A 25,367-nucleotide genomic window follows, 5' to 3' on the forward strand; every position below is an offset into this window, starting at 1 on the left:
AAGAACAAAAAAAAAAACACCTCACAAACTATAAACTCATTCTATCCTTTACACATGGAAATATTAGTTAAATTTTTTTAGTTAATTTCCTGATCAGAAAATATTGGGTGGACATGTGAAATTCAAAGAAAACAAAATCTTACACTGACTTTTTATCCTTTAAGTAAGAATAAAACAAACTTTTTTCTTGTGTCTGTTTATATACACATTTTATTGCATTTCATGACGCCGATGCAATAAAATAAAAATGTTGCGACAGTAAAGCATTTACACTTTCATAACACTGCCATTCCATCTCACAAAACACTGGACACTAAAAGCATTTCAGTTGGTATTTTGTCCCATTTCTGGTGTCTTAAGACAAACAATTCAAACAATAAAGCATCAACTTTGTTTGCATTTCATTATTTCAAAATTGTCCACACATTTTCTGTTAGAGATAGATCGGTGCTGCAAACAGGCCAATGGAATACCTTCACTATAATCCATTTCTCCTCCGTCATGCTAAAGTAGAGTTCATAATTCAGTTTTGCATCATCTTGTTGAAAAACATATGGACATCCTCTGTGATGTTGTTGTCTTGAAGGCAAAAAGTGTTGCTCTAAAATGTCAGTCTATTTTTCTACTTCAGAAAATATATATTTTCAGTGTCACCTTTGCCAGTGACACTAAAACAACCCAATATCATCACAGAACAAATCTGGAAAACAGGCTTGTTCTGAAGTGTTAAATGTGAGGGAATGTATTTCCATATTGTAGCACTTGACAAAGATTTCCCAAAGTAATAATTTCCCCTTGTGGTCATACATTATCAGCTGTTAATGAATGAGGCTTATTGATGCTGTATCCTCTGAGAACACAGGTGTCTGACATGAAATAAAGAAAAGTAAGAATAAATAAATAAAAAAAACTTTTAATACAGAAATATGATACACAGAGAACAATGATTATTAAAATTGCGATCCAGATACCTCTTTGCATACAAAACTGTAACTTCTGTTTTTTTTTTCTATGCGTGTGTGTGCATGTGAGTGTGCGTATGAAATCAGAAAAAGTTGAAGCTAAACTCCTCCTTCGATGGAACAAAGACGAATGCTGACGTCTCCTCCTGAGTCTGTAGCATTGGCTTTGCATCATCCTGAACTTCGGTGGGCTGCGGGTTCTCCTCTGTCGGTAGTACTTTGGTTTTGATGTCCGTTCTTCGGTGGAAAACTGACTTTTTCGTGGAATCTGCCTTAACTTTGACATGAGCTGATGCAACCTCTGTCATAAATAGAGCAATCTGTTATTTAACAATACTTTCAACACAGCTCGTTACACATAAATCCTTTCTAATGATCAGGTCGCCCGCCTGCTGCGATCCACTCACCCCCCTGAATGAGTCTGAACTGTTTTTTCTGCTCTTCGTCCATTTTTTTCCTGTAGTCTCCCGTCATGGCTCTCATCACCTGCCGTTTCTTGACCAGAGGAGCTTTGGAACTGCGCAGAGTCTTCAGGGCGTGTGAGGCTTCCTCCTCTGCAGGATGAAAACATATCAAATCTCAAACAAACTCCAGGTGATAAATCACCAATAGGTTATTTTAATGTCCCCTTGAATTACTTTTGAACATTCTGGAATTCTTTTTTAAATCTTATTTTCATGCAGTATTTTTGATTTGGTAGTATTAGCTTAATTTTAGAGGAACCTTTATGGTTTTGTCTCTTTGTACTAATTTTACAACTCTTTTATGATAATTCGGTGGCCCAGTGGTGGTGTTTTTGCATTTGTTTGTTGTGTCTCGAAAATGTATGCCTTATTTTTAATAAATTTTTGACTGACATTAGCATATTTTGGCCATTTTCTAAATGTCATAGCTATTCTATGTCTCTTTGTGGTGACATTTAAGATGTTTTATTTCTTTCGGTGGTCATTGTATGCCACTTTTGGGTTCTTTTAATATCTGTTTTTCTATTATCATTCTCTTTCTAAATATTTTACATTTATTCATCATTTTGCATCTTTTCCTAGTTGTTCTTGTAATTTACAGGTCTTTTTTTTTACCTCTTTGTGATCAGTAGAAATTTGGTAGTTTGGCATCTTTTTTTTTGCACCCCATTTTGTCCCTTTGAAGGATTTTTTGTGTATTATTTTTCTTATTTGATTCCCATTTGTGACCATTTCTGTAGCCTTCTAAGTAGTTTTGTATCACCTTATGGTGAAACAAAAAGTGCTTAATTTTCTTTGTTTTTGATGTTATCTCCTTTTTACATCTCAAATTGATGAACTTCTTCTTCCCCTTGTAGTTGCAGATAGAAAGGCACCCATGACTCTTCTGGGCCCTGGACCTGTACATGAGTCTGGTGGTATGTGTCACACTAACTCTGTTTTGGTGTCCCCTTCTGGCTCTTTATGCCGATTTCCAGCTGCTCCATACACCAGTCAAGCTGCCTATTCAGCTGCTCTTCTGCACTCTGAACAAAAAAAGTCATTTTCCGATATAAAAATCAACCATTTAACCTTGTTCATAATAACCATAACAATTTATTTAATGGAAAATATCACACACTAACCAGCTCTTCACCTCCCTGTTTCTCCTCAGGTGACTTCTGCTGTGATTGAACACCAGAAGGCTTCTGTGTCCCAGGTTTCTTCTTCGATTTCTTCTTTGCTTTGGATTGCACTGACAAGTCAGTTGGAGTGGCAGCCTCTTGCACAAGGGAAGGCTTTTTCTCTTGGACAAACTTGGAAGAACAGTCTGTGATCTTTGTTGTATCCATGTCCTCTACTTGAGTGCCAGGAGGGATGTGAAAATTGAAAGCAAAAGCAGAGCTCTGGCCTGTGAAGGATATCCGGCTTGTTGTTTCCCTTATCCTATCTGATGGAAATGTTTCCTCCTGGGAAAGAGGAACGCTGTCAGTGTGGAAATTAAATCTGAAGGAGTTGTCACTGCGAGTCCAGAGAGGCTTCTCTGCTCTTTCTTTGACAGATGTGGAGTTCTTAGATTTTGCTTCAATATCTATTAAATGAAAAGAGCATATTATTTTTATTTTTTTGTTCGAAATAAAAATTAATTAATTCATTCATTCATTCCAAGAGCAACAAATATTAAAGACACAAATTCAGTGACATAAGCTTTTAAATATTATTGTAAAGAATATTTTGTCAGTCTCTATTCAAACATTTAGTCACAGATTACGTCCAAAGAAACATAAATAACATGCATGCAGCAAACCACATAAAACAGTTCATTTTTTAGATTATGAGTGATTAAAGTTGATTATTTTATACAGTACCTATAACCAGCGGCCCTCGCTCGGTCATGCTTTTGTCCAGTTTCACAGGTTTTGAGTTGAAATAACCCTAACGCTACCTGCTCCGGTAATTATTTCACTCGACACCTCTTCAACTCAAACATGCTCAGCGATACATGTTTTTGGAAACGTTTTACTTTAGTTTACCAAAAATACAAAACACGACGGTTCAACTCAAAGGGTGTTGCTTAAGATTGGGTCCGTCAGATGAAACTCCTCTCACGCTTTTTGTTCCGCTTGTTAGGTTTGCAATTTTTGAGCTTTATGGTTGTTGAAAAGGAATGTTTTTATTAAGAAAACCAATAAAAATACCGGTAACAGGTTTGACGTAATTTATTTCACTGAAGCAAAAATTAAGAGACTGCAAAAACAATAAAGGTGTGATTAAACATAAAGTTTGCTATTTATAAATATTAAAAAAAAACAGTAAACAACAAATCAACAACCTGATAAAACTGGTTTGGTAGTGCCACTTTTTTTCCTTTATCTTTAGTCACCAGTCATCACCAAAGTGGCGGGACAAATGCCGCGTTCCATTTACCTCGGAAATCGGAACTGGGAACTGGGAATAGCAGCCATCTTGGAATGGTAACTCGGGGGTGGTGAAGCTTCTCCCACTTTCCTAGTAGGAAATCCTACTTCGAGGGGCGTTCCAGTTGAAAATTCCGACTAGGAACTAGGAAATTCCGACTTCCGAGGACAAATGGAACGCGGCAAAACTCTGTATCCGCCTCCCTCCTATTTTCTGCAAAGCCACAAAAGGATCAGAAAACCTGTCCCATGTGCTGATGTATTAGGTCTAACCAGATCACAGGACTATCATAAATTGTGCTAAATAACATATAATAAAATAATAATGGGAGATCTCAATTGTAACGCAACTCGGATATTTCTTTCTTTTTCGTTTTGTGTTTCTACATACAGTCCAGCAGTTTCAAAAAAAAGGGATGTCCTTTGTAACGATCACTTATCCCGCTTTCCACGAGGGGCAATTGTTAAAGGTAACATTTTTCCCTCGTTTATTCAAAAAATAGAAAATGTAGTGATCAGATTCACATGATTGGTTCAATCACGTTAATGGAGGAAGTACTCCGATAACATAGCAAGATTATGTCGTTTTATGTGGACAAATGACGCAATATATTTATATATATATATATATATATATATATATATACATATATATAGATTATTACATTTTTGAACTGGGATCGGGGACAAGTTTAGATGTGATTCATATGCAGAGGCGGAGATAGTTAAGTCTTTGACCAATCACGTTCAGTCTCTGTTCTCAATTTTGACCAATCACGTACATCCAGGGGCGGGGCTTAGTGCTTCGCTCACCAGGCATATAAATAGCAGCTTCTGCTTCCGCCGAGGTTAATAGAGCAGCTGAACGCAGAGTGAGGTACTCGTCTCCTCGGAAAACAAAACAAACGGTGAGAAAACTTAAGATTTTATTTTTATTTTACCCTCCCATTCATATTTTTGTCGTATATGCGTGTGTAATGAGATTAGCTATTTCAAATGTATTAAAATTAAGTGTGTATTTCATTGTAATGTAATGCGGAGGGATACGCGGTTTTCTTTAATCGATTGACAACAAGGCGGCTGGCCGTTGGTTACGTATCGAGTACTCTTTAGAAAGTTAACTTATTATCTCTGGTTGTCGATGGAAAATAACGTGTTCCCTTGTATTTTGAGTGTCGAGTGTAATAATGATTTTAAATGACAACAGTTATGGTTTCCTCCGGGTAGCTGGCGCCATTTTATAACCGTCCATGGTCGCTTTTAATTTAGGGCCAGTAGAGAAACGTGAGTGTCTTCTGCTGCTTAATGGAGGCTGGGCTCTGCTCGGATATGTGCTCACACTTTTACCACTTTGCACAGTTGGCCAGTCATATTCTCAGTTTACTGAAGATGGCATAACTTGCATGTTTGCAACGTATTTTCTTGAACATATTTAAGTTTTCGCGCCTGAAAATTGTAAATTCTGGACCTTATATTTGGGTGTTTTTTTGTTTTTTTTGAAGAGGATAACAAAAACGGGAAACCGCTTGTTTGCCGCCATCAAGAGTCTGGTTATGAGTGCTTCTCTGAACCACATTGTCTTGTATATATCGGTTATAATGTGTCGGTTTTATATATACATATGTTTTATAATTTTTCTTACATTTATCTCCCGGATCTGTAGCTGAGAAATGGCTCGTACAAAGCAGACGGCTCGTAAATCCACTGGAGGAAAGGCGCCCAGGAAGCAGCTGGCGACCAAAGCCGCCAGGAAAAGTGCGCCCTCTACTGGCGGAGTGAAGAAGCCCCACAGATACAGGTACACATGATTAATAGCTGTATACATGGGTGCAGATCCCGGGGGAGACTTGTCCCCCCCAATTCCTGAAAAACACGAATTGTCTCCCCCAATAAAAATACCCTAAATTATCCAAAATGTAACAAATGTATTTTCAGACCTTAAAGGTTGAATATGTAGAATATTTATTAAATATATTTCTAAAAAAATAATGCATCCACGGTGCGTTTTGAGGTGTACAGAATGAAAGTATTGCTACTCCATACATTTATTTTTTTAGTCTGAATTAAAATTTAAAAAAATTTTTTTGACAGGCTCGACAATGACTTTTTGTTAGTTTAAACAACTAGTTTAGGGCTCCATATTTCATCCATATATCAATTGATCGTGTATAAAGTAGTCCCATAAAAGGAAGATGGTGAGAAGAATTTGAGATGAGTAGACACTTAAAAAACCCTTAAAATTATGATTTACGAATATAACAGTTAAGTAAGCAGTGACACACTGTTGGCTGTTTAGGACGAATAAACAAAGGTAAGCACAATAAATTATTCCCTGTGCAGTATTTTCTGGCGAGCCTTTACCAATTTATGGTATGAGTTGCATATTGGCAAAAAATTAAAATCACATTGGTGTCCCCCCCAATCCTGACATCGGATCTGCACCCCTGGCTGTATATCTAATCAGTTGCGCTATTTATTTCCCTTCTTCCGTTCCTTCTGACTTTATATGTATGTATTCATCATTTCAGGCCTGGGACTGTTGCTCTCCGTGAGATTCGTCGGTACCAGAAGTCCACCGAGCTGCTTATCAGGAAGCTGCCCTTCCAGCGTCTTGTAAGGGAAATTGCTCAAGATTTCAAGACTGATCTACGTTTCCAGAGTGCAGCAATTGGTGCACTGCAGGTAAGATGTCATTCGTGATATTCAAGTGTACAGTAATGATGCTTGAACACTGGAAGTGATTTTTATCGCGTTTGTGCTTTAAAAAAAATCTTGTGATATTATGCTTGGTTTGGGGAATATTTGGAATTATATTACAACTGAGTCTTGTTTTTGTATAAAATTTAACTTTTTTTCATTCTCATGTAGGAGGCCAGTGAAGCCTACTTGGTTGGATTGTTTGAGGACACTAACCTGTGTGCCATTCATGCAAAAAGGGTTACCATCATGCCCAAGGACATCCAGCTGGCCCGGCGAATTCGAGGAGAAAGAGCCTAAATGTGTGATTTTGGGGTTTTAATCTTTTTAGGGGGGTGGGATTGACTGGGGTTTGTTTTGTAAATCTTGAACTATTACCAGCATGTGTGCCACATAATTGTTTGTAGTTCGAGGCTTGTATTTGTACTTCATTTTTCACTTTACTCCTATTCTGACATTGTAGAATAGTGCTTCATATCTGTACATTCTGAAGATTCAATTTCTTTCTCAGGTTCACTTTTTTTTCCTCCCCTAAATCCAGTGTGTGCATGTCATAGGATTTTATTTCCTCTTTTAGTGCTGTAAATAAAAAACATTTCTGCTACCTCATTGTGTTTTCTGTAGTCAATTTACTTGAGCTATATAAGCTTTCTTGACACTTAAGAATCAGCTATCCAAGATGTCGAAGAAGGTACCCAATGTAATTAACCAAAAGCACTTTAATATGCATCAACAAATATCTGAATCTTTACAAAAAGCTCCTGTAGCAAACAGTGGCCTTTTCTGCATGTGCAACATAAGAATAAAAACATTCAGATGATGAAAAATAAATTAACAGCATTAAATACACCAGTTATTTATTTTCAGCATTCTCATCTTCATCTGAAAGCAAGCCAGGTAACTGTTCATACAGTTGCTTCTCCAGCTGTGTGTCAATATCAGTTTCGCCTCTTAACACACACCAGAGGAGAAATCCTGTAAAAACCACGCTGATGGGGACAACTTTCCACCACGGTCGTTGATACTGGCTTCCCATAGAGCGATTGACCCTCCAGGTCTTGTGACTGGCTTGACTTGTGGAAAACTTGATGGGCTCACTGGTCATCTCATCTTCAGTTGGAGCCTTTGCTGACATCTGAGTGCTCAGCGTCAGAGATCGTGTGGTGATCCGTTTTCTAAAAGGGGAAAATTACCACATTGAATTTGTATATAAAGACACTAGTAACAGTTCAATTAACCGGAAGGTTTAATGTGGACATACACCTTTAACATGAGTTACAATATTCTGCAAGGAATATTCTCAGTCATTTGGTTTTTACCACCTGCCCAAACACCTGCAGACCCAGTAGATAACTGGGTTCATCAATTTTCAGAGGTCAAAGAATAGAAAACATCTATTCCCAGTTACTATCATATCCAAATACACTAGTGTAACCTGCCAGTATTCCTGGTCATGGTCATTCTTGCTTGATTCAAGACAACGCGACTGGCTTTTCTAGGAACTGCTGACCGCTGTCTTGATTCATGTGTTTGACACATGAATCAAGCATAAAAACAGTTGTGCTTGACTGTAATACATAGTTATTTTTTATTTAGAGTAATAAAAAGGGAAAAGTCGTATTGACCATACCATCTGCTCCATTGACGGTAAACTAGACTGCATGTGTCTGGCTTGTATGAAGTGAAACAAACGTTAACCTTCTGAGTTCAAATGATAAGTCACTGGACCTGGATATGCCCCACAAAGGGAAATTATTAACCGCGGTTGAATTGGTTTGATATTGGATATTCGACATTCAACACCCATAAAACTTGTGATACATACCACTGATTTTGGTCATATTGCTTGTGATGTGTTCATGGTCATCTAGACTATATATCACAAGAGAGTAATTATTATAAAATCATATTATGGGCTGATTTAATGAGGTTTAATGAAAACAATCGGTGTTATGTATCACATGTTTTATGGGTGTTGAATTCATTAAACCTCATTAAATCAGCCATAATATGATTTTATAATAATTACTCTCTTGTGATAGATAGTCTAGATGACCATGAACACATCACAAGCAATATGACCAAAATCAGTAGTATGTATCACAAGTTTTATGGGTGTTGAATTCATAATATCCAATATCAAACCAATTCAACCGCGGTATTGACCATACCATCTGCTCCATTGACGGTAAACTAGACTGCATGTGTCAGGCTTGTATGAAGTGAAACAAACGTTAACCTTCTGAGTTCAAATGATAAGTCACTGGACCTGGATTTGCCCCACAAAGGGGAATTATGACCATGTCATTGAATCATTGACAATATCACGTCACAAACGTCCACTCACCTCACGGTCGCTGAAACGTTATTAACAAATATTCCTTGTCCGAGAGTCACTCTCGTTAGACAGCTGAAAACTCGGCTTGGTGCTATAGACATATCGGACCCTTGATCATCGTACTTCTCCTAGTCCGGTGTGAAGATGTAAAAATGATCTGAAGGTTTCTTGTGAGCTGCTCAGGTCATGTAACTCATTCTTGTGCAACGCGGAATTCCTTCCGGTGTAGTAATGGAGCGGCTGGTTAGGTCCGTTCCTCCTTATGCTTGAGAAAACGGAAGATTTTTATCCTCGTTTTCGCTTATATCCCTCTCTCTCTATATATATATGTTTATCCCTTTTTTTTCTTTACATTGCATGCACTGTTTTTATAATGCCGCATTTGAGAATTATGCCGCGTTCCATTTGTCCTCGGAAGTGGGGATTTCCCAGTTCCCAGTGGTATTTCCAACTGGAACGCCCCTCGAAGTGGGATTTCCCACTGGGAAAGTGAGAGAGTCTTCACCACCCCCGAGTTCACATTCCAAGATGGCTGCCCCGGTTGTAAACAGTAGAAGAGAGCTCTGTAAAAATTCGTAGCACTTCATTCTAGTTTTGGTCACACTAAATCAGTCGTATACAAGTATTGTTCGGCATATATATGCTGCTATAGTGTAATTTACATTTTTCATGTGGTATATGCGAACTACAAACTTGTTTTCCTACTTTGTAACTGGAACGCTGATAACTCGGCTGTGACGCCATTCCCAATTCACCAATCACAAAACACGGTGAGATATTTGTCCAATCACGCCTCACCAGGGCAGCACTACTTCCTGGTAGAGGACGCATGTTGGTTTTCTGAAATTTGCACGTTTTCTTCTCGTTTCAAGTAGGTGCCAACTTTTATGTAACATTAACGCAGTAAAGTGTGTTTCAGTGTTTTTATTATTACGTTCTAGTGGTGTATTTCAATATGGTGTCAGGAAAAGCAGTTAAATTAATCAGAAAAAATAGATTAAATATCCCCACAGTTATTCATTTTAGCTTTTAGATTCAGTTCTTTTGTTGGCCTGTGTTTGTCAGAGCTAGTACATCACTAAATGTTTAAACTAGTAATGTTTCTGGATCTTAGCTCGAGGAAGTTCTTGAATGTATACAGCATGTTCCTGTAAGTTTGATTAAAATGTGTTTATATTGTAGAAGTCATGGGGAAGGACAAGTTTGGGAACCCATCAAATCCTCCAAAAAAGAAGGAGTTGAGTTTAAGTGATAGTCAAGTTTCCGTGAAAGAAATGGAGACTAAAGTAAAAAAAAAAAGAACCCATGTGGAAGTAGAGGTGAGTGCCACAGTAAAGAAAGCAAAGACTGAAATTAAATCTGTTTATTGTTTTACTTACCTAGAATATTATTCCCAAAATAATATTTTTTATTTTCTCAGATGGCCCCAGAGCAGATTCCATTGGTAACAAACAATGATGTTAAAAAAATGAAAAAGGACAAGAAGCACAAAAAGAAACGGTTAAAAGAAGAAACACAGACGAAGCAAACCGAGGTGAGAGTATGCATGATAAAGATGTGCCTTTGCCATGATTCTGTCATGGCACATAAAATGTTGATAATAGGTTAGTTTACCACCCTGTGATATGTTGTCCTGTAGCCACAGAGCTTTCAATGATAAAAGGAGCTCACAGGAATGGACGATATTTTACCGTTCACGATAAACCGTCAAAAAAATTCCTCACGATAAGAATTTGTCATCTTGCGGTAAAAACGATAAATTCCCGTTGATGATGTTTTTGTGTAAAGCCTGAATTATGGTTCTGCGTTAAATCCACGCACAATGTACGTGAAGGAAGGAAGGAAGGGAGGAAGGAAACAAGGAAGGAAGGGAGGAAGGAAACAAGGAAAGAAGGAAGGAAGGAAGGAAGGAAGGAAGGGAGAAAAGAGGAAGGGAAGAAGGAAGGAGAGAGCAGGAGGAAAGAAGGAAGGAAGGAATGAAGGAAGAAAAGGAAGGGAGAAAACAAGGAAAGGAGGAAGGAAGGGAGAAAAGAGGAAGGGAAGAAGGAAGGAAGGAAGGAGAGAGCAGGAGGAAAGAAGGAAGGAAGGAAGGGAGAAAACAAGGAAAGGAGGAAGGAAGGGCGAAAAGAGGAAGGGAAGAAGGAAGAAGAGAGCAGGAGGAAAGAAGGAAGGAAGGAGGGAAGGAAAGGGGAGAAGGAAGGGAGAAAACAAGGAAAGGAGGAAGGAAGGGAGAAAAGAGGAAGGGGAGAAGGAAGGGGAGAGCAGAAAGAAAGAAAGAAAGAAAGAAAGAAAGAAAGAAAGAAAGAAAGAGAGAGATAAATTCCCATTAATGATTTTTTTTTATTGTCATTTTTATCGTTATCAGGATAAATGCCAGAAATTATCGTGATACATTTTTTAGTCCATACCGCCCATCCCTAGCTCACATTTTATACCAGAAATTAATATTTTAATTTTAAAAACAAGGTATCCTCAATTCTTACGGCAGCTATGGTCCTTGCTTTCACGTTGTCTGGCATTGATGAGTCTTATGTGCTGCTTGTGTGTCCCGCTTGGAGTGGTGTATAACAGTTTGTGGGAGGATGGTGGAGTTTGAATTTGAAACCTGGCTTTGCGTGTCACATGAATCATGGGGACATGTCTGTATGGCAGGTAGGTAGATGGATTTGCCCGAAGCTGACCTTTCCAGTTTGGTCCATCTGCATTTATTCTGGAGGAAAAGTCTCAGTTTTTTCCGAAAGGTCTCACCCAGGAAGCCATAGATGAGTGGGTTCAGGCAGCTGTTGGAGAAGGCTGCCAGCCTGACAGCATGGCCAGTCAGCGGGTAATCCTGCCAAAGTGTCCCGTTGTCTGTGTTACCTCTTAGTAGGTGAACGCTTATAAATGCGTTCTCTGGAAGCCAGCAGAGGAAGAAGACGAGCACAGCGGCTGCGATCATTCGCAGGGCTTTCTGTCTGCGAGGCTTCTGCTGCGGGCTGCTTCTGCTTTGCTCTCTCTGGCTGTGTTGGAGCACAAGCATGATTCTCCAGTAGCACAGGCCCAGGATACAGAAAGGTAGCACAAACCCCAGCATCACCTCCAGCCATAGAATCTGTGTCATGTTGGCGAAGCAGAAGTGCAGCTCCCCTGCATGTTGCACTTGAGCTACTGTGAATGGCAGCAGGGTGAGCAAAGAGGAGAATGCCCAGATGAGGCAGCAGCTGAGCCACGCGTGTGATAGGCTGTGGCCTATGGAGCTGGTCAGAGCAACGAAGCGGTCAAAACTCATCCAGGTCAGGAAGAAGACGCTGCTGTACATGTTGACTTTCTGGAAAAGATTCATGAAGGTGCAGAGGCCGGCGTTGTTGTAGTAGCCCTGCTTCAGGTTGAACACCTCGATCACGGAGTCGGCCACCAGAGTGAGGTCGGCCACTGCCAGGTTCACAAAGTAGAGGTCCGGGGCTGCCAAGCGGCCCCTGTGGTCCAGGTTGACCGCTAGGATGAGGATGTTCCCAAAGAGCCCGACGGGAAACAGGATTATGGTGTAGATGCAGGAGAGGACAAGGCTGGTAATGTATTGCTGATGACTTAGTGTGGCTGCGTGCAGAAAACCAGAGATGGCCACCTGTGTGGCATTTGGTTGCACGGTCCAGTTCTCAGTGATGACTCTGTAGCCTTCACGCATGGTCGTGCCCATAGTCCACTTCAGTATCCAGCTGCATAACCTGTCCACGACCGAGCCATAGCTTTTAGTCTTCAACCTTTGTGTAGTCTTTGGTAGCCATAACCTCCTTTTTTTTGTAACACTGGTTTCTCGACCAATAGAGAAGTTGCTGCTTGTGTCTTCTAGGTGGAGTACAGAAGTGAAATAAGCTTATTGTCAAAATAACATTTGTTAAATATGAAAATGTCTCAAAAAGGGGAACAATTCTCCACACAATAGCAATACAATTACTATTATTACTAAAAAAATTGATATTGTAATTAAAAAATAACTTTGGACATATATAAATCCATCTCTTATCTATATTTGATGGCCATTGCTTTGTTTCATGTCAAGCCAGATAAAAAAAGTTACATAATGTTGAGAGTTTGCTTTCGTGCAGCTTCAGTTATTTAAGTTAGAAGTTTGCAGTAAATTATTTCAGAATTTAGGTCAAGAAAGAAAGCTTTTTAAGCTTTTTTTTTTTTTTAGATTTCTTGAGAGCACAAACTGGAGATGGCCTGATGTTCCAGGAATTCTGACATTATTGCACTCAACCATCTAAGACAGGGGTCACCAATCCTGGTCCTCGAGGGCCGGTGTCCTGCATGTTTTAGATGTTTCCCTGCTTTAACACACCTGATTCTAATTAATCATCCAGGGCTGCACAATTCTGTTAATGACACATTCATTTGTATCATGGTGCAGCGAAGCAGGGAAACATCTAACATCTAAAACCTGCAGAGACACCGGTGACCCCTGATCTAAGACATAAAATACCAAAACAAAACTATTCAGAATTTGTATTTTTTATTTTCACCAGCTGATGGTTAAACAGACTTTTCTCTAGAAGTTAATCATGATGAGTAGGTATTGTAAACTTACATTGGTGTCTGTGCTCCACGTGCGGTATCGATGAGCCTCCCTGTGGTTTTGTGCGAGTGTGAACTTTGACGTACCAGAAATGCAAGTGTCGTCGGTCCACCCACCACAACAATGCAGACGTGCACATGGTGTGACTTCATTCAGACATGGCCTTATTTTTATTTATTCTTTTTTTTTTATCAATTCATTTTACAGACGTGTTGGCAACACAGTTGCTGACTGTACTGAGCACCAGCTTTATGGTTTTAATATTTTATTATTACTTATAAAATTGTACCAGTAATTTTAGTGGGCAGGGTCGCAACCTTTTGCAGAGAAGTAATCGAGCAGGAGTGTGGTTTGTGTGGTGTCAAAATATATAAATAGGGGTGTGTGTAGGAGGGGGGGTTTCAGCAAAGGCAGGTGATCTATGTCATCTCTCTGTTACACAAACCTGCAACTTTTCTTTTTCCTCTGGGTTTTATGCGAATGTTTCAGTCGACTGTATTACAGATCAAATCCATCATGTAGCCAATCACAGTTTGCAATTTGTTAATATGATTTTTGAGGGTGGTTTAAGTGTTGCTACGTGTTATGTGTGGCTCGCTTCTTTTACGCCTGATGCAGTACCAGCATCGTCTGCAGCCCATCCCCGGTTTTCCTACTCGTCATTACAGTATCTAGACTGGTGATCTGCACGTTTGACAGTTATTCCTGGAAGTGGTCCCCATCGTTTTCTTGAAAAGAGATGGAAAGTTCCCGTGGATAGTTTTCCAGTTCTTTGACAGCTTGGAGAACACAACACCAAGACTGTTGATCCTTCTGGCTGAAACTTAGGACGAGTAAATGTTTCCATGGTGGTTTCCTGAAATTATGATTTTTATTTTTTTTTTTCTAAGCATTTGTCTTAATGAGTTTTTGTGCAAGCCTGCTTCCAAGAGCTGGAATCACACAAACACGCACTCTGAAAAGAAGTTACATTTGAAATGTTTTAATCGAGCTGCAGATTTCCAGCATCTATAGAAACATAACAGCAATTGACAGCTTATTGCACATTAATGAGGATTTTTTTTTTTTTTTTTTTTTTTGGATAAACTTTGTATTTAAAAAAATGCATTTTAATACAGTTTTACCATTAACAGCGGAAGAAAATGAAAATGGCAAATCTACTTAAAAATTTTAAAGTCCATAACAGAAATTCAAGGGATACTTCTAGAACCGGTCCAATGTCAGTTCTGTTCCCGTAGTTTTACTTTTATGACTCAATGTCCTGCAGAGTTTCTGTAAATTCGATGTGGGGAGTTATGATGTTCCTGTTGGGCTGAACGGTCCCCCGGCTTTGAACACAGTCCCTCAGCTGCTTCATCACTCGGTAGAGGCTCTCTCGACATGGCCTGTGCACGAACAGCACAAACAAAAGGCTGATGCTGCTCCCTGAGAAGAGCACGCACTCAGACACGCTCAAATAGGCTTTCTCCCGATGGCTCAGCTCCCTCTCCCTGACAATCTGAGCACCTTTTAGTAGTGCCACGCTGTAGAAGAGCAGGCACAAAAACATCAATACGGTGATTGCCAGAAACACAGGACCCTCCTCAGAGCCTGACAGGAAACGCCCTTTGGATTTCCATTGTTTGATGCAGCCGGTTATCAGAAGTCCTACTTGGAGTATGTAGGGTATCAGAAAAACCATGCACAGCCTAGCAGCTGCATATGAAACGCCGGCATGGGCAGGATCCATAATGCATTCGGCCACCGTCTGCAGACCATCTCTCGGTCCGCGAATTCCGGCCAGCAGCAGAGAGATTAATGTGGAAGTCAGGATCACCAGCGCCGTGCAGACCCCAGGCTTCCTCAGCAGGGTGTGGGATGGTGGCTCAAAGGTGAGGACATATGCCATCAGTACTAGGATCAACATACTGCACAGAGAGACTGTGTTGATGGTGAAGGACAGCGCGGCACATCCCAGAGCTGTGCTCCTGAAGTAGTCGGGTCTGTACGCCACGATGTGGAGAGAGAGAAGTAGGAGCAACAGCTGCAAGCCACAGAAGACCCGGAGGAGGCAGTCGAGCCACGCAAGCTGTTTGTGGCCCCTGTAGGCCTGAAAGAAGCTGTACAGCAGGAAACAGCCTGCAAAAAAGCCCAGGCCAGCGAAGCAACTGTAGATGTAGTTCGCTGTGGAGGTGATGTCATTTGCTGCAATCTCTTCTAACGCAGAGGAAGACCAGTTTCCTGGGGTGGAGTTGTCTACGCTGGTGGAGTTGGTGGCAGGAGTTGTGAGCAGAAATGGATGTGAAGCGTTCCCATGAGTGGAGTCTGTGGTTGGGATAGACTGGAAATAAAAAAAAAAAGAAGATATATCACAGACGAAATCTGTTTTAACACCACTGTCTATCAAAAGTTTCCTCCTACTCAGAGGAAGAACAGAAAACTAGTCTGTCAGTTCAACAAAAGAGCAACCGTGCAAGCATTTTCTTTTAAAAATGTCTTAATCTTTGTTCCTCCTTTTCAATAACTAAGTGTTTTTTTTCTCAGGCACTCACTCCTGCAACCTGAAGTTGAACATTTCGTTCAAAAGTGCAAAGTCTCTCAAAATACACAACCGGTTGTCTTTATTTACCTGGTGCTTTGTATCTAAAATATTTAGCATGACCTCGTTCTGGTGGGGAGGCCGTTTCTTGTTATGCTTTCAGAATCCGACTACACCGTTGCAACATATGTTTCCACTTACCATCTTTTGCTTTCGTCACCCACTCCTCTGTTTTGTATCTACCAGCCAGACGCCGCCGATTTACTCAAGGCTGTGAAAGTGATGCTCGTAGCATGAACACAACTGTCGACTGTGAACGGTTTTTAGATGTGTGTGTGTGTGGGCAGTACCCTACTTGCATACTTCTGAAATGACTTCTTTGCCATGTGATCAAACTTATTTTCACCCCTCCCTCTTTTTTTTTCATCACCGTAACTGAGGTCTGTTAAATTGCAGTGCATAATGTGTCCCTTGTTTTACTTCCCCAGCGCCTTGAGAGAGAACAGTCTTTAAGTTGTGCTGAGTTTATGGTGTTTGGTCGGGAAGTGGCTTTATTTATTTTATTTAATTCTTTTTAGCAATTCCCCTCAGGAAACATTTTGATTCCTTTGCAAAGCATCAATAATCTCACTGACACAGGGACTGAAGGGTTAATGTTATGCAACTTCTAAAAGAAAATAATGTTCGAATGTATAGTAAAAGGATATAGAGCACCACAGTAAACAGAATAAACAGGCAACATGACCTCGTGGCTTTAGACACAGGAAGTATTTTTGAGCTACAGTGAAACAGGAAGGGGGTGAAACAAACTGCATTCAGATGTCACTTTTATTTCAGCTGTAGAAAACTAAAATGTCAAATTTTGTAGTTGGTAATCATTCCCCAGAGCCGCGAGAAAACTGGCAGGACATTGCCACTAGAGTGCACTTTAAGCAAAATACGGTGATCTTTCTTTTTCTTTCAGTCAGTATGAAGTAATGTGTTTACAAGTTTCCAGACATTTCCAAGTCCTTCACATTTAAAAGGTTAAACCAATCATAAATCGAATACCTTTTTTTTTTTTTTTTTTTTTTTTTCCCCCTTCATCTGCACCAGTATTCTGCAAGGATAAAACAGACTCTTTGAAAAATATCTGAAATACCCAAATTTAAATAAAACCGAACATTTTTCTCTACTCTTGCACTCTAACTTCTGTCAGTGGTCCACGCATTAATAATAATGAAAAAAAAACAAAAAAACGTTTTTGCAGTAGCCACAACTTTTGTCTGAGCCAACGAGTAAAAGCTGAACGCCTTAATTTCCTCTTCCTTCTACCTCACTTATTTATTCTTATCCAGTCCAAACTGAGTGGGTAAACACAATGACTTAGTTCATCTGAATCAGGTGTGCTGGAAAAAGGAGGAATGTTTTTCTGTGTAACATCGATGACATGCTTCTCTAAAGTAACTTCAAATGACTAATCTGACCTATAGGGCGTATCAGACATTAAGGCATATATAGTGGTATGAAAAAGTTTGGGCACATTTTTCTGTTGGGGTGCCCAAATTTATGCACCTGCCTACTTTTAAGTAACACTTTCTGTAAATCCTATAAACTTCATTTTACTTCTCAAATATCACTGTTTGTCTGCTATATGATATATTTAAATGAAATTGCTGATCCGAACAACCAATGATTTATAAAGGAAAATCTTGAAATTGACCAGGTCTGCCCAAACCTTTTCATACCACTGTAGTTCATATTCATTATGAGTCATATTTTATCTGAAATTATGATTTTGGTTAAATTATGAATGCCAGGTTCTGACTATTTAAGTGTTTACGGTATATGGAGAAACACACAATGCTGTAGAATATCTCCCGTGTGACACAAGTAGAACTCAAGTTCACAGACTGGTTTTCCTCTGATGAGAAAAACTTGGAGTGATGTTCATCATTAGTGAAAATGTGATTTATTTGGACTGAGCTGAGTTACATAAAACTGGTGAAGGATATTTCTGCCACTTTAAATGTTCCCAGAAGCCCAGTAGCCTCAATTATTCATAAGTGGAAGACTTGTGAAACCAGTGACACGCTTCCTAGACCTGGTTCCCAATCTTAAACGGAGTGATCGGGGGTCTTTGGATTTATCAGTAGTCTCCATGAATGGGATCGGGAGCTTTGAAGAAAATCGCCCAGAAACACATCATTCAGTGCATTACTTATAGCTTTCTCTCAGACATTAACAACACAGCTTCCACTAATTTTTTTCCAAGATGCACCTGAATGACTCAATCTATGAGAAGCAAATGTATTTCATCAAAGGGAGATTGAAATATTTTGGCAAAATTTGATATAAAGCATGTGGGAGAACTTGAACACTACACCGTCACATTTATGTTGTCATCTCTCACTGGATGGCGGTGGAAACGTTGTACTATTGGACTAGGAGACTTGACAGGGTAGAAGGAAAAGATGGGTGGAGAAGAAACGGGAACCCATTTCCAGAGAGCTCAGGTTCTCAGAGTGGAGCTGGAAAAGCATACCAATTGAGGCAAAAGAATACCTTCAGTAAAACTCTGAACATCCTGGAAAGAGCCTGAACCTGAACTTAGAGATTTGTGTAGATATCTGAAAATGGCTATAGATTGATGCTCCCTGTCCATCCTAGTATTCTTTCAATGAAAGTGCGCTGCGCACTCAGGATCATTTTGAAGGCGCTTTTACTTTGTATTAAGGGCCTTTACACTTTTTCCCAAATAATTAACATATATACTTTTTTTTTTCTCTGCCTTGGTAGATAACTGCATAGATTCCTCAGGAAAAAAGAAATCAGTTGTAAAATTTTAGATGACCGAGGTAAACATGGATATCTAGTACTGGAAATAAACAGGGGGAAAACAAATCATGATGCTTTTGTTTTGGTGGGACAGATTCCAGATGAATCCAGCTGTCCTGAGACAACACTTGAGCTCAATGCAGAGAAGGACTTGAGCCCAGAAGAGAAGCGAGTCCTGGAGAGAAAGATGAAGAAGATTCTGAAAAAGGAGGAGAAGAAGAGACTCAAAGATGCACAGAACACTGAGAAAACAGAAGCGGCAGGTCCCACTGCATCTCAGCAGGCTTTGGATTACCTCGTGTGGTAAGAACCGTTGTTTTCTGGTGACGGGTGAATGATGATATCCAGGAAAATAAGAAGAAAACTTTGAAAACCTTTGAAAAGTACTTGTAATGTATTTGTTTTATTTAAGCAGTTTATGTACTCATCTTTATGCCTGTTGCGGAAAAACCTATGAAATTCTCTTTAATAGATTTTTTCCAAGAACATAATATCTGGACTGAAACTGAGTGCATCTAAGTTACCAAGAATAAGACTTGAGAGATGAGTCAAATTTCAGTAGATTTAATTAAGAGGTTGCATGCAAACGTACATCAGGCGTCTCGGTGCAGAAATGACAATGAAGCATAATGATTTTGAGGCATAAATGCTGATTCATTCCTGCAATTCTGGAAGACAAATCAATGTAATGTCAATGCTAATTTTTAGGAGCAAAGTATTAGTTTGCACACTTCTGTACAGGCCAAGGTTAAATCTGCTCCTCACAGCAGTTTTTGTTAAATCAAGTGGCCAAGGCTAAAGAAGCCTAAATTTTCCATCACAATTCCTGTTTCTCTATACACTTAATAAGTATCACACAGTTTCTCATTTCTAATTTCCAATGAGGTTATCTCTAGTGAACAGCTGTTGGCATTACAAAATCAAAAAATGTGTTTGTTGAAGGCTGCTGTGCCGTATTGTATTTACTTGCAGTTAATGTTGCTTTTGTCATTGCAGCTGGGCTGATAACCGCTCAGAGTGGAGGTTCCAGAAGACCAGGCAGACGTGGTTACTGCAACACATGTTCCAGTCTGACGAGGTGAAGTGAATCAACGTCCTCGCTAGATCGTAGCAGGTTTCCCAGCTGAGGTTTGGATTCCTGGAGGTGTTGAACTCTGAGCTTTGTCTTCATGTCTGGTTGGAGAATTGGCCCAGTTAGAGACCTGGACCCCAAAGGCGTCAGTGTTTAATCTTACATGTTTCTAGGACAGATTCTGTTATAACTACTTTCACAGTTTGGGCGTTACAACCACAAGTTCTCCATTTACCCCTGGCACCACTGGTGTCTTCACTTTCCACAGGCTTTCTACTTCTGTTTCAACCCTATTTTTTCTTGTGTCCCTTCTTGATTACGTGTTCCCTTAAGATTATTATGTTTATTACAGCCAGCGCAATGTCCAGCTGGTTAGTCGAGCAGTTTCTAAAACTTGATTTGGAAATCCATCACGATCACCACTCTTTCACCATCTACTAACCTTGCCTATTGAGCAACCAAGTGTTAGTTTTCCTCCACTTTGTCACAACCCTGCTTCAGGAAAAGGCTGACAGAAAGCTTCTTTTTTGTGCTGTGAAGTGGTATTTGTGATTTAAAGATGTATTGAAAGCAGAGGTTGGCAGTAAATCGAAAATGAATCAAAACCAACATTCAGAACCTACAAGTTTTTTTTTCTTTTATTCTATTAATACTTTGCTCACCGTGTTCACATAATGCTACCTTAAAAAACCAACAATATTCTACTGTATTTACATGAAAACTAAAATATGAACCTTTTTCATTGAATGGTTTCAGGTGTTTGAAAATGTAGTAGATGACCATAAATGTGTTTCCCATCACACAAATATGTACTCTTTAATTAGAAAAAATATCATGGAGCATATTTACAGCAAAAACCTTCTCGGTGCACTATGAGGGCAAAAACTAAAACAAAACTGGCATAACTGCTTATTGTTCAAGATTAAATGTTCATTTAATCCTGATATTGATTCTAAGCTCAAATCGTCCAGCCCCTAATTGAAAGTTTGACAGATGTCTCGAACAAGAATCCAAGAACATCAACTATTGATGACTGACTGTTTTGGATTTGCAACTATCTGATGGAGCTCACAGGTCTGGGTCTTTAACATGCACCCTTGACCTTTTATGCAAAGAAAATGTATTACTCCAGATATTAAATGATACTATGCACATTGGAGGGGAAAATATGCAAATTCCTTCCAATCGTTGGTGAGCATTGTTCCACTGAAAGGTTCAGCAGTTGTGTTGTGGATTTTCTCTTTACTCCAAAGTGAGGATAATTTATAGGATGATTTTAAGCCAAGAACAAAGATTACCCAAAAAATGGAAATCAGCAGATTTGATGACTAGACAAGTTTTTTTTTTTTTCCCCTCTCATCTCAGATTCAAGATGACAAGTTCCTGGTGTTGATGCAGTATCTGGAGGGGCTCCGTGGAATGGCAAAGGACACAACCGTGCAGAAGGCCTTATCTCTGGTGGAAGAATCAGGAAAAGCCCCAGAAGACGCAGTCGTCCAGCAGAGGGCGCACAGAGCCAGAGAAGTCATCCAGCTGTTCTCCTGACCTGTGACAACTGTGGATCCAATAAATGAGTCAGGAAAAGACTGCTTATCAGAGGACTCGCTGAAAGGAGTGATCTCAGGCTTGGACTTAAGCTAGTGTTTTGAGTGACGGACGTTTTGGTGGTTTATCTATACATTTTTGTTTTAAATTGTATTGATTCAATGTTTTAATTAAATGGTTACTCTTCTTCAGCCTTTTGATGGCATTACTCGTGTACATTGTTGCTTTGGAGTAATCAGTCAGCAAAATAAAAAAAGTTTAATCAATTTATCTACTCGAGGTGGTAAAACCAAAAAACGATGCTCAGATTTAGCTGAATTATTTGAGAAAGATGCGAGTTCTTTTCAGGTGAAAGCTTAGAAACTTGTGTAGCTTCAAGTCTCAGGAATGTGCGTAGTCAAGACATGTTGGTGCAAACCAGGGCTTGCAATCAATGCAGTCAAATCTTTAACATTTTTCCATTTCACATGTACACTAACAAAATAATTTTGATAACTCTTATGTATGCACCCCATAACATTAATTTAAGTTCCACACATGCACATAAATGTGTGCTTACCTTGAGTATTGGAATTATTTTTACACCCAAGCTTATTTCGAGCGAAATCTGTGCTGCGTCTACAAGGTTATAATAAACTTGTAAACTGGTAGTTTGGCATTATATTGAACTAGTACTTCAACAGTCTCTTTCCTCTAGTATCTTTTTAGAAGCACAGACTCAGAGTGAAATGACTTGTAATCAGGTTACAATCAAACTGGAATGAAAGTGATCCTGTATTATCGTTTCTCTTCCAGTTTCTGTTGAGGCAACGGGCACTTGACTATTGCCAGTTTTTTCAGAACTCTTTCTGTAAATAATATCTATCAAGCAGAGCTAAACTGGATCATCTATCCATTCCTTTTAAGCTTTATGCTGTCTCCTATAAAAGGTGTTCATCAGTACACATGACGATAATTTGTTTTTGGCAGCTTAAGTGCAATTGAACAAAAAAAACAACTATTTAGGTAACATTTTATGGCATTTCATCATTCTTTTGTGACATACATTTTAATAAAAATACATTGTGTAAAGTGGCTGGTGTGTGATGCCAGCAAGAAAAAGGAATGTGTAAAAAAGACATTTTTCACATTTGATAAATATAAGCTGCAATCCCCTGAAGCTCGATGATCACATCGTCTCGCAGCCTCTGTCAGCCGTCGTATTCACTGCACATCAACGATGCCGTTGTCTCCTCTCAAGCGGTGATCCTTAACCGTCACGCTCACTGTACCTTTTTTGTCATCTTTCCCATACCGCAAACAATATGAAGGGGGAAAAAAGCATGCTTACATGAGTCACAGTAAAACAAAAACTGTAAATAAGTGAGAACTGCCCAGGTGAAATCCCTTACCTGGCTGTGAATCAAAAGGACTATTGTGCTGAGCGAGAAGTGCTTGCAACCTCTCAATCTCTTTTCTCTGTTTTTGATAGCCCTATGAGATGGAAGAAAAATAAAAGATGCTCTCATGTGATTAGATACTCATGCACTGGTTTGGGTTTTGTATTAACATTTATAACTTTGTCTGTTTACATACTTCTTTACATTTCTGCAAAGAGCTGTAATTTTCTGAATCTGCTTCAGTCTCTGGCAAAACAACTTTTACTTTGTGGCTCTTCAGGAGTCCAGCATCCTGAAAAATATCTCTCAGGAGATTGTTGTACCCCTGTGACAAAATATACAGTGGACAAGACAAGATGAATAAAAATGGAACTGAAAAATGAACTTAAAAACAACCTAAAAGCCTAGTCAAGCATCCAAATAGGTGTCTGATATTCAAAGCATATAAAAAAGAAGAATCACGTCTCTGTATGTGTGACTCTGAAAAACTTCAAAATGCCTCTTACCTGCTCTGTAACAAGACCCTCGTAGAGAGCCTGCGCTGCTTCATCCCACTTCTTTTGTAGCTTCTCTTTCAGGGTTGGGTACACTAAACATAATCAGCATGCAAAATATATATAATCACCATCAACACTATCATACCCTGTAGCATGGCACATATTTCTTTCTCCTCACCTAAAAGAGAATGTGGGTGGCAAACAAGTGGTGTCTCAAAGGTTAGCGAGTACACACAGGTACTGGGCTCAGAGACCTGAACAAGCTTGCTGCTGGGGCTGCAGACCAGGATCACCTACAGGACCATGAAAAGAAACAGGTTACACACATTTGGCTCTATATCAACTGTATATCTATCCATCCATTTCCAATACTCGTTTCAATCCTGTCTAGGACCCTGGATGGAATGATATGAAAAGGCAAATGAGGGCTTTTAATGATCTAGACAAACTTTGTTCAAATGTCTGTCATGGTGATGTGTCTCTCTCTCTCTCTCTCTCTCTCTCATCTATATATTATATATATATATATATATATATATATATATATATATATATATATATATATATATATATATATATATATATATATATATATTTGAAAAAAGTATTACATTGCTACTGCACTTCACCTTTGTTTCTCTGTTTCTGGTCCCGCAAGCATCACCGTCTCTCATCCACATGCCTGTGAAAGTATTGTTGGAAATTTCCCACTCCTGCCAGATTCTATAAGGGACACACAATAATCTACTCTTACAAAAGCTTATTTCCTGCTAAAAATAGTTACATCTGGAATACATGTGTTGTTACTTACCCCAATATCCCGCTGTAGGCGTTCCACCTAAACGACTGCTCATGTTGAGTAATGTTGTGGAATGGACAGAAATCATATTTATACCTGTAAAAAGGACCATTTACGCAAATATGATGTGTTAATACAGATGGGGCAGCATCTGAGCTGCACAAAGCAACTGTGCAGAGAAAAGAAGTGTGTGGAAAAGAGTTTAGGCTGTGAGATAGATCAGTGAGAATAAAGGGAAAGGTTTACAAGACAAACACAATTCTCTTTGCCTTGGAGACAATGACATTGACCTGGATGTGGCAGAGTTGAAAATATTCATTTTCTTTGGCATGAACAAAGATGGATAGGATTAAAAAGGAGAAAATCAGAGAGGAACTGTGGTTAGGCATCTCGCTGGCAAAGTAAAAGAGGCTGGATTGACATGATTTGGACACATAAAGAGAAGGGATAGTGAATACATTGGTAGAAGGAGGCTGGATATAAAATAAAGGTAAAAAGAAGATTTTTGGATGTAGTGGAAGACATTATGCAACTGGTTGGTGAGATAGAGGAGCATGCAGAAGGGTAGGATGGAAATTAATGATCTGCCTTTCCCTTCAAGGGAAAGGCTGAAAAAAGTTAAAAGTGAGTGGGAATAAGAGGGGAAAATGTCCTTACAGGACAGTGACTTATATGTTAAATACTTACGTTGACTCTGTTAAACTGAAGCACTTTCCAGCAAGACGATGAAGATGGACTGGGCCTTGAAGAGGACATTATTGTTATTACTGATTCCATTCAGTGGTTGACTAATAGACAGAATAACCTTCAAACAACATTTGTTGTATGACCCTTTTACTTTTGTATCGAACTGCATGATTAAATAACACGCACGTTCTAAATGTCAAATTATTTTACCAGATACTGGTGATGGGGTCGCTTTAGGCTGCAGTCTAGGGCTTCCCTGACCTAAAAAAGGATTGTTCAGCCTATACAAAAAGAAAAATAAGTCAGAAAGGGATTGCAACGCAATGCTGGAGGCGTCAGTCGTGTTTATTTTACTCACCCAAATGTGTTTGGCTCTTCAACTATTTTCATTTTACCGGCGAATCCAGGGTTTACTATTAAAAAGATCAATCGAGGTAAGCCAAAAATTCTAATCAATAACAAACAGCACCCACTTTACTGCATTATTAAAATAAAGGTATTTATAAAATAGAAGTACTTACCGTACAAAGACATAAAGGCCGCCGAAACGGTGATTAGTCGGATAATTCCGTCATATAAATGTAACATGGTTGAATTAAACGACTGCTCTGGTCTCTTTACGTGTCCTGTGCATTGGTAGT

At 39.3% G+C, this 25,367-nt stretch overlaps 7 protein-coding genes across 11 annotated transcripts in view; 2 read left to right on the forward strand and 5 right to left on the reverse strand.

Annotated features, from left to right (window-relative positions):
- Positions 1 to 21,551, forward strand: part of LOC133418791 (uncharacterized protein C7orf50 homolog) — a 46,988-nt gene extending 25,437 nt beyond the window's left edge. Inside the window, exons 1-6 of one of the 4 annotated variants that reach the window (XM_061707627.1) lie at positions 9,324 to 9,627; positions 10,040 to 10,176; positions 10,278 to 10,391; positions 18,842 to 19,050; positions 19,744 to 19,825; positions 21,185 to 21,551. In XM_061707627.1, coding sequence (XP_061563611.1) covers positions 10,045 to 10,176; positions 10,278 to 10,391; positions 18,842 to 19,050; positions 19,744 to 19,825; positions 21,185 to 21,364 — 717 coding nt within the window. In that variant the 5' untranslated portion in view covers positions 9,324 to 9,627; positions 10,040 to 10,044 and the 3' untranslated portion in view covers positions 21,365 to 21,551. Of the gene's footprint in view, positions 1 to 9,323; positions 9,729 to 10,039; positions 10,177 to 10,277; positions 10,392 to 18,841; positions 19,051 to 19,743; positions 19,826 to 21,184 lie in introns of those variants that run through there. The other 3 variants (XM_061707626.1, XM_061707628.1, XM_061707630.1) reach the window with 3 other exon arrangements.
- Positions 231 to 3,499, reverse strand: c19h8orf33 (chromosome 19 C8orf33 homolog). The gene is made up of 5 exons (XM_061707961.1): positions 3,274 to 3,499; positions 2,551 to 2,996; positions 2,361 to 2,451; positions 1,370 to 1,516; positions 231 to 1,263 (listed from the first exon to the last, which is right to left on the reverse strand). Exons 1-5 carry the CDS (start codon positions 3,299 to 3,301, stop codon positions 1,046 to 1,048), a joined length of 930 nt encoding a protein of 309 aa, XP_061563945.1. The 5' UTR covers positions 3,302 to 3,499; the 3' UTR covers positions 231 to 1,045.
- Positions 4,666 to 7,128, forward strand: h3f3d (H3 histone, family 3D). The gene is made up of 4 exons (XM_061708049.1): positions 4,666 to 4,730; positions 5,486 to 5,620; positions 6,351 to 6,504; positions 6,691 to 7,128. Exons 2-4 carry the CDS (start codon positions 5,493 to 5,495, stop codon positions 6,817 to 6,819), a joined length of 411 nt encoding a protein of 136 aa, XP_061564033.1. The 5' UTR covers positions 4,666 to 4,730; positions 5,486 to 5,492; the 3' UTR covers positions 6,820 to 7,128.
- Positions 7,221 to 9,083, reverse strand: LOC133419052 (ubiquinol-cytochrome-c reductase complex assembly factor 4). The gene is made up of 2 exons (XM_061708048.1): positions 8,867 to 9,083; positions 7,221 to 7,694 (listed from the first exon to the last, which is right to left on the reverse strand). Exons 1-2 carry the CDS (start codon positions 8,956 to 8,958, stop codon positions 7,373 to 7,375), a joined length of 414 nt encoding a protein of 137 aa, XP_061564032.1. The 5' UTR covers positions 8,959 to 9,083; the 3' UTR covers positions 7,221 to 7,372.
- On the reverse strand, positions 10,255 to 13,468 carry LOC133418787 (G-protein coupled estrogen receptor 1-like). 2 transcript variants are annotated; one of them, XM_061707621.1, is made up of 2 exons: positions 13,425 to 13,468; positions 10,255 to 12,682 (listed from the first exon to the last, which is right to left on the reverse strand). In XM_061707621.1, the coding sequence occupies exon 2, from the start codon at positions 12,531 to 12,533 to the stop codon at positions 11,361 to 11,363; it is 1,173 nt and encodes a 390-aa protein (XP_061563605.1). In that variant the 5' UTR covers positions 12,534 to 12,682; positions 13,425 to 13,468; the 3' UTR covers positions 10,255 to 11,360. The 2 variants fall into 2 exon arrangements, with proteins under 2 accessions (XP_061563605.1, XP_061563606.1); XM_061707622.1 differs by having other exon boundaries at positions 10,255 to 12,679; positions 13,425 to 13,459.
- LOC133418788 (uncharacterized) lies at positions 14,300 to 16,256 on the reverse strand. The gene is made up of 2 exons (XM_061707623.1): positions 16,132 to 16,256; positions 14,300 to 15,732 (listed from the first exon to the last, which is right to left on the reverse strand). Exons 1-2 carry the CDS (start codon positions 16,132 to 16,134, stop codon positions 14,659 to 14,661), a joined length of 1,077 nt encoding a protein of 358 aa, XP_061563607.1. The 5' UTR covers positions 16,135 to 16,256; the 3' UTR covers positions 14,300 to 14,658.
- An 806-nt stretch (positions 21,552 to 22,357) lies between the features above and the next one.
- gnptg (N-acetylglucosamine-1-phosphate transferase subunit gamma) lies at positions 22,358 to 25,365 on the reverse strand. The gene is made up of 11 exons (XM_061707624.1): positions 25,248 to 25,365; positions 25,085 to 25,139; positions 24,937 to 25,007; positions 24,727 to 24,781; positions 24,052 to 24,135; positions 23,870 to 23,963; positions 23,419 to 23,533; positions 23,250 to 23,332; positions 22,940 to 23,068; positions 22,756 to 22,837; positions 22,358 to 22,647 (listed from the first exon to the last, which is right to left on the reverse strand). Exons 1-11 carry the CDS (start codon positions 25,312 to 25,314, stop codon positions 22,568 to 22,570), a joined length of 915 nt encoding a protein of 304 aa, XP_061563608.1. The 5' UTR covers positions 25,315 to 25,365; the 3' UTR covers positions 22,358 to 22,567.
- Positions 25,366 to 25,367: the final 2 nt, after the last annotated feature.

The sequence above is a fragment of the Cololabis saira genome, chromosome 19 (genome assembly GCF_033807715.1).
Source record: "Cololabis saira isolate AMF1-May2022 chromosome 19, fColSai1.1, whole genome shotgun sequence".
Lineage (NCBI taxonomy): Eukaryota > Metazoa > Chordata > Actinopteri > Beloniformes > Belonidae > Cololabis > Cololabis saira.

Excerpts from the sequence above, each read along its gene's own strand:
- gnptg (XM_061707624.1), bottom strand. The coding sequence starts at position 25,314 with ATGTTACATTTATATGACGGAATTATCCGACTAATCACCGTTTCGGCG. Across the intron at positions 24,782-24,936 it reads GACCCCATCACCAGTATCTG|GCCCAGTCCATCTTCATCGT; the intron begins GTAAAATAATTT and ends GTCCTCTTCAAG. Across the intron at positions 22,648-22,755 it reads TCCTTTTGATTCACAGCCAG|ATGACAAAAAAGGTACAGTG; the intron begins GTAAGGGATTTC and ends GGTATGGGAAAG.
- LOC133418787 (XM_061707621.1), bottom strand. The coding sequence starts at position 12,533 with ATGGGCACGACCATGCGTGAAGGCTACAGAGTCATCACTGAGAACTGG.
- LOC133419052 (XM_061708048.1), bottom strand. The coding sequence starts at position 8,958 with ATGTCTATAGCACCAAGCCGAGTTTTCAGCTGTCTAACGAGAGTGACT. Across the intron at positions 7,695-8,866 it reads AACGTTTCAGCGACCGTGAG|AAAACGGATCACCACACGAT; the intron begins GTGAGTGGACGT and ends TTCCCCTTTTAG.
- c19h8orf33 (XM_061707961.1), bottom strand. The coding sequence starts at position 3,301 with ATGACCGAGCGAGGGCCGCTGGTTATAG. Across the intron at positions 2,452-2,550 it reads AACAGGGAGGTGAAGAGCTG|AGTGCAGAAGAGCAGCTGAA; the intron begins GTTAGTGTGTGA and ends TTTTTTGTTCAG. Across the intron at positions 1,517-2,360 it reads GAAGGGGACACCAAAACAGA|AGGAGGAAGCCTCACACGCC; the intron begins GTTAGTGTGACA and ends TTCATCCTGCAG.
- h3f3d (XM_061708049.1), top strand. The coding sequence starts at position 5,493 with ATGGCTCGTACAAAGCAGACGGCTCGTAAATCCACTGGAGGAAAGGCG. Across the intron at positions 5,621-6,350 it reads AAGAAGCCCCACAGATACAG|GCCTGGGACTGTTGCTCTCC; the intron begins GTACACATGATT and ends TCATCATTTCAG. Across the intron at positions 6,505-6,690 it reads CAGCAATTGGTGCACTGCAG|GAGGCCAGTGAAGCCTACTT; the intron begins GTAAGATGTCAT and ends ATTCTCATGTAG.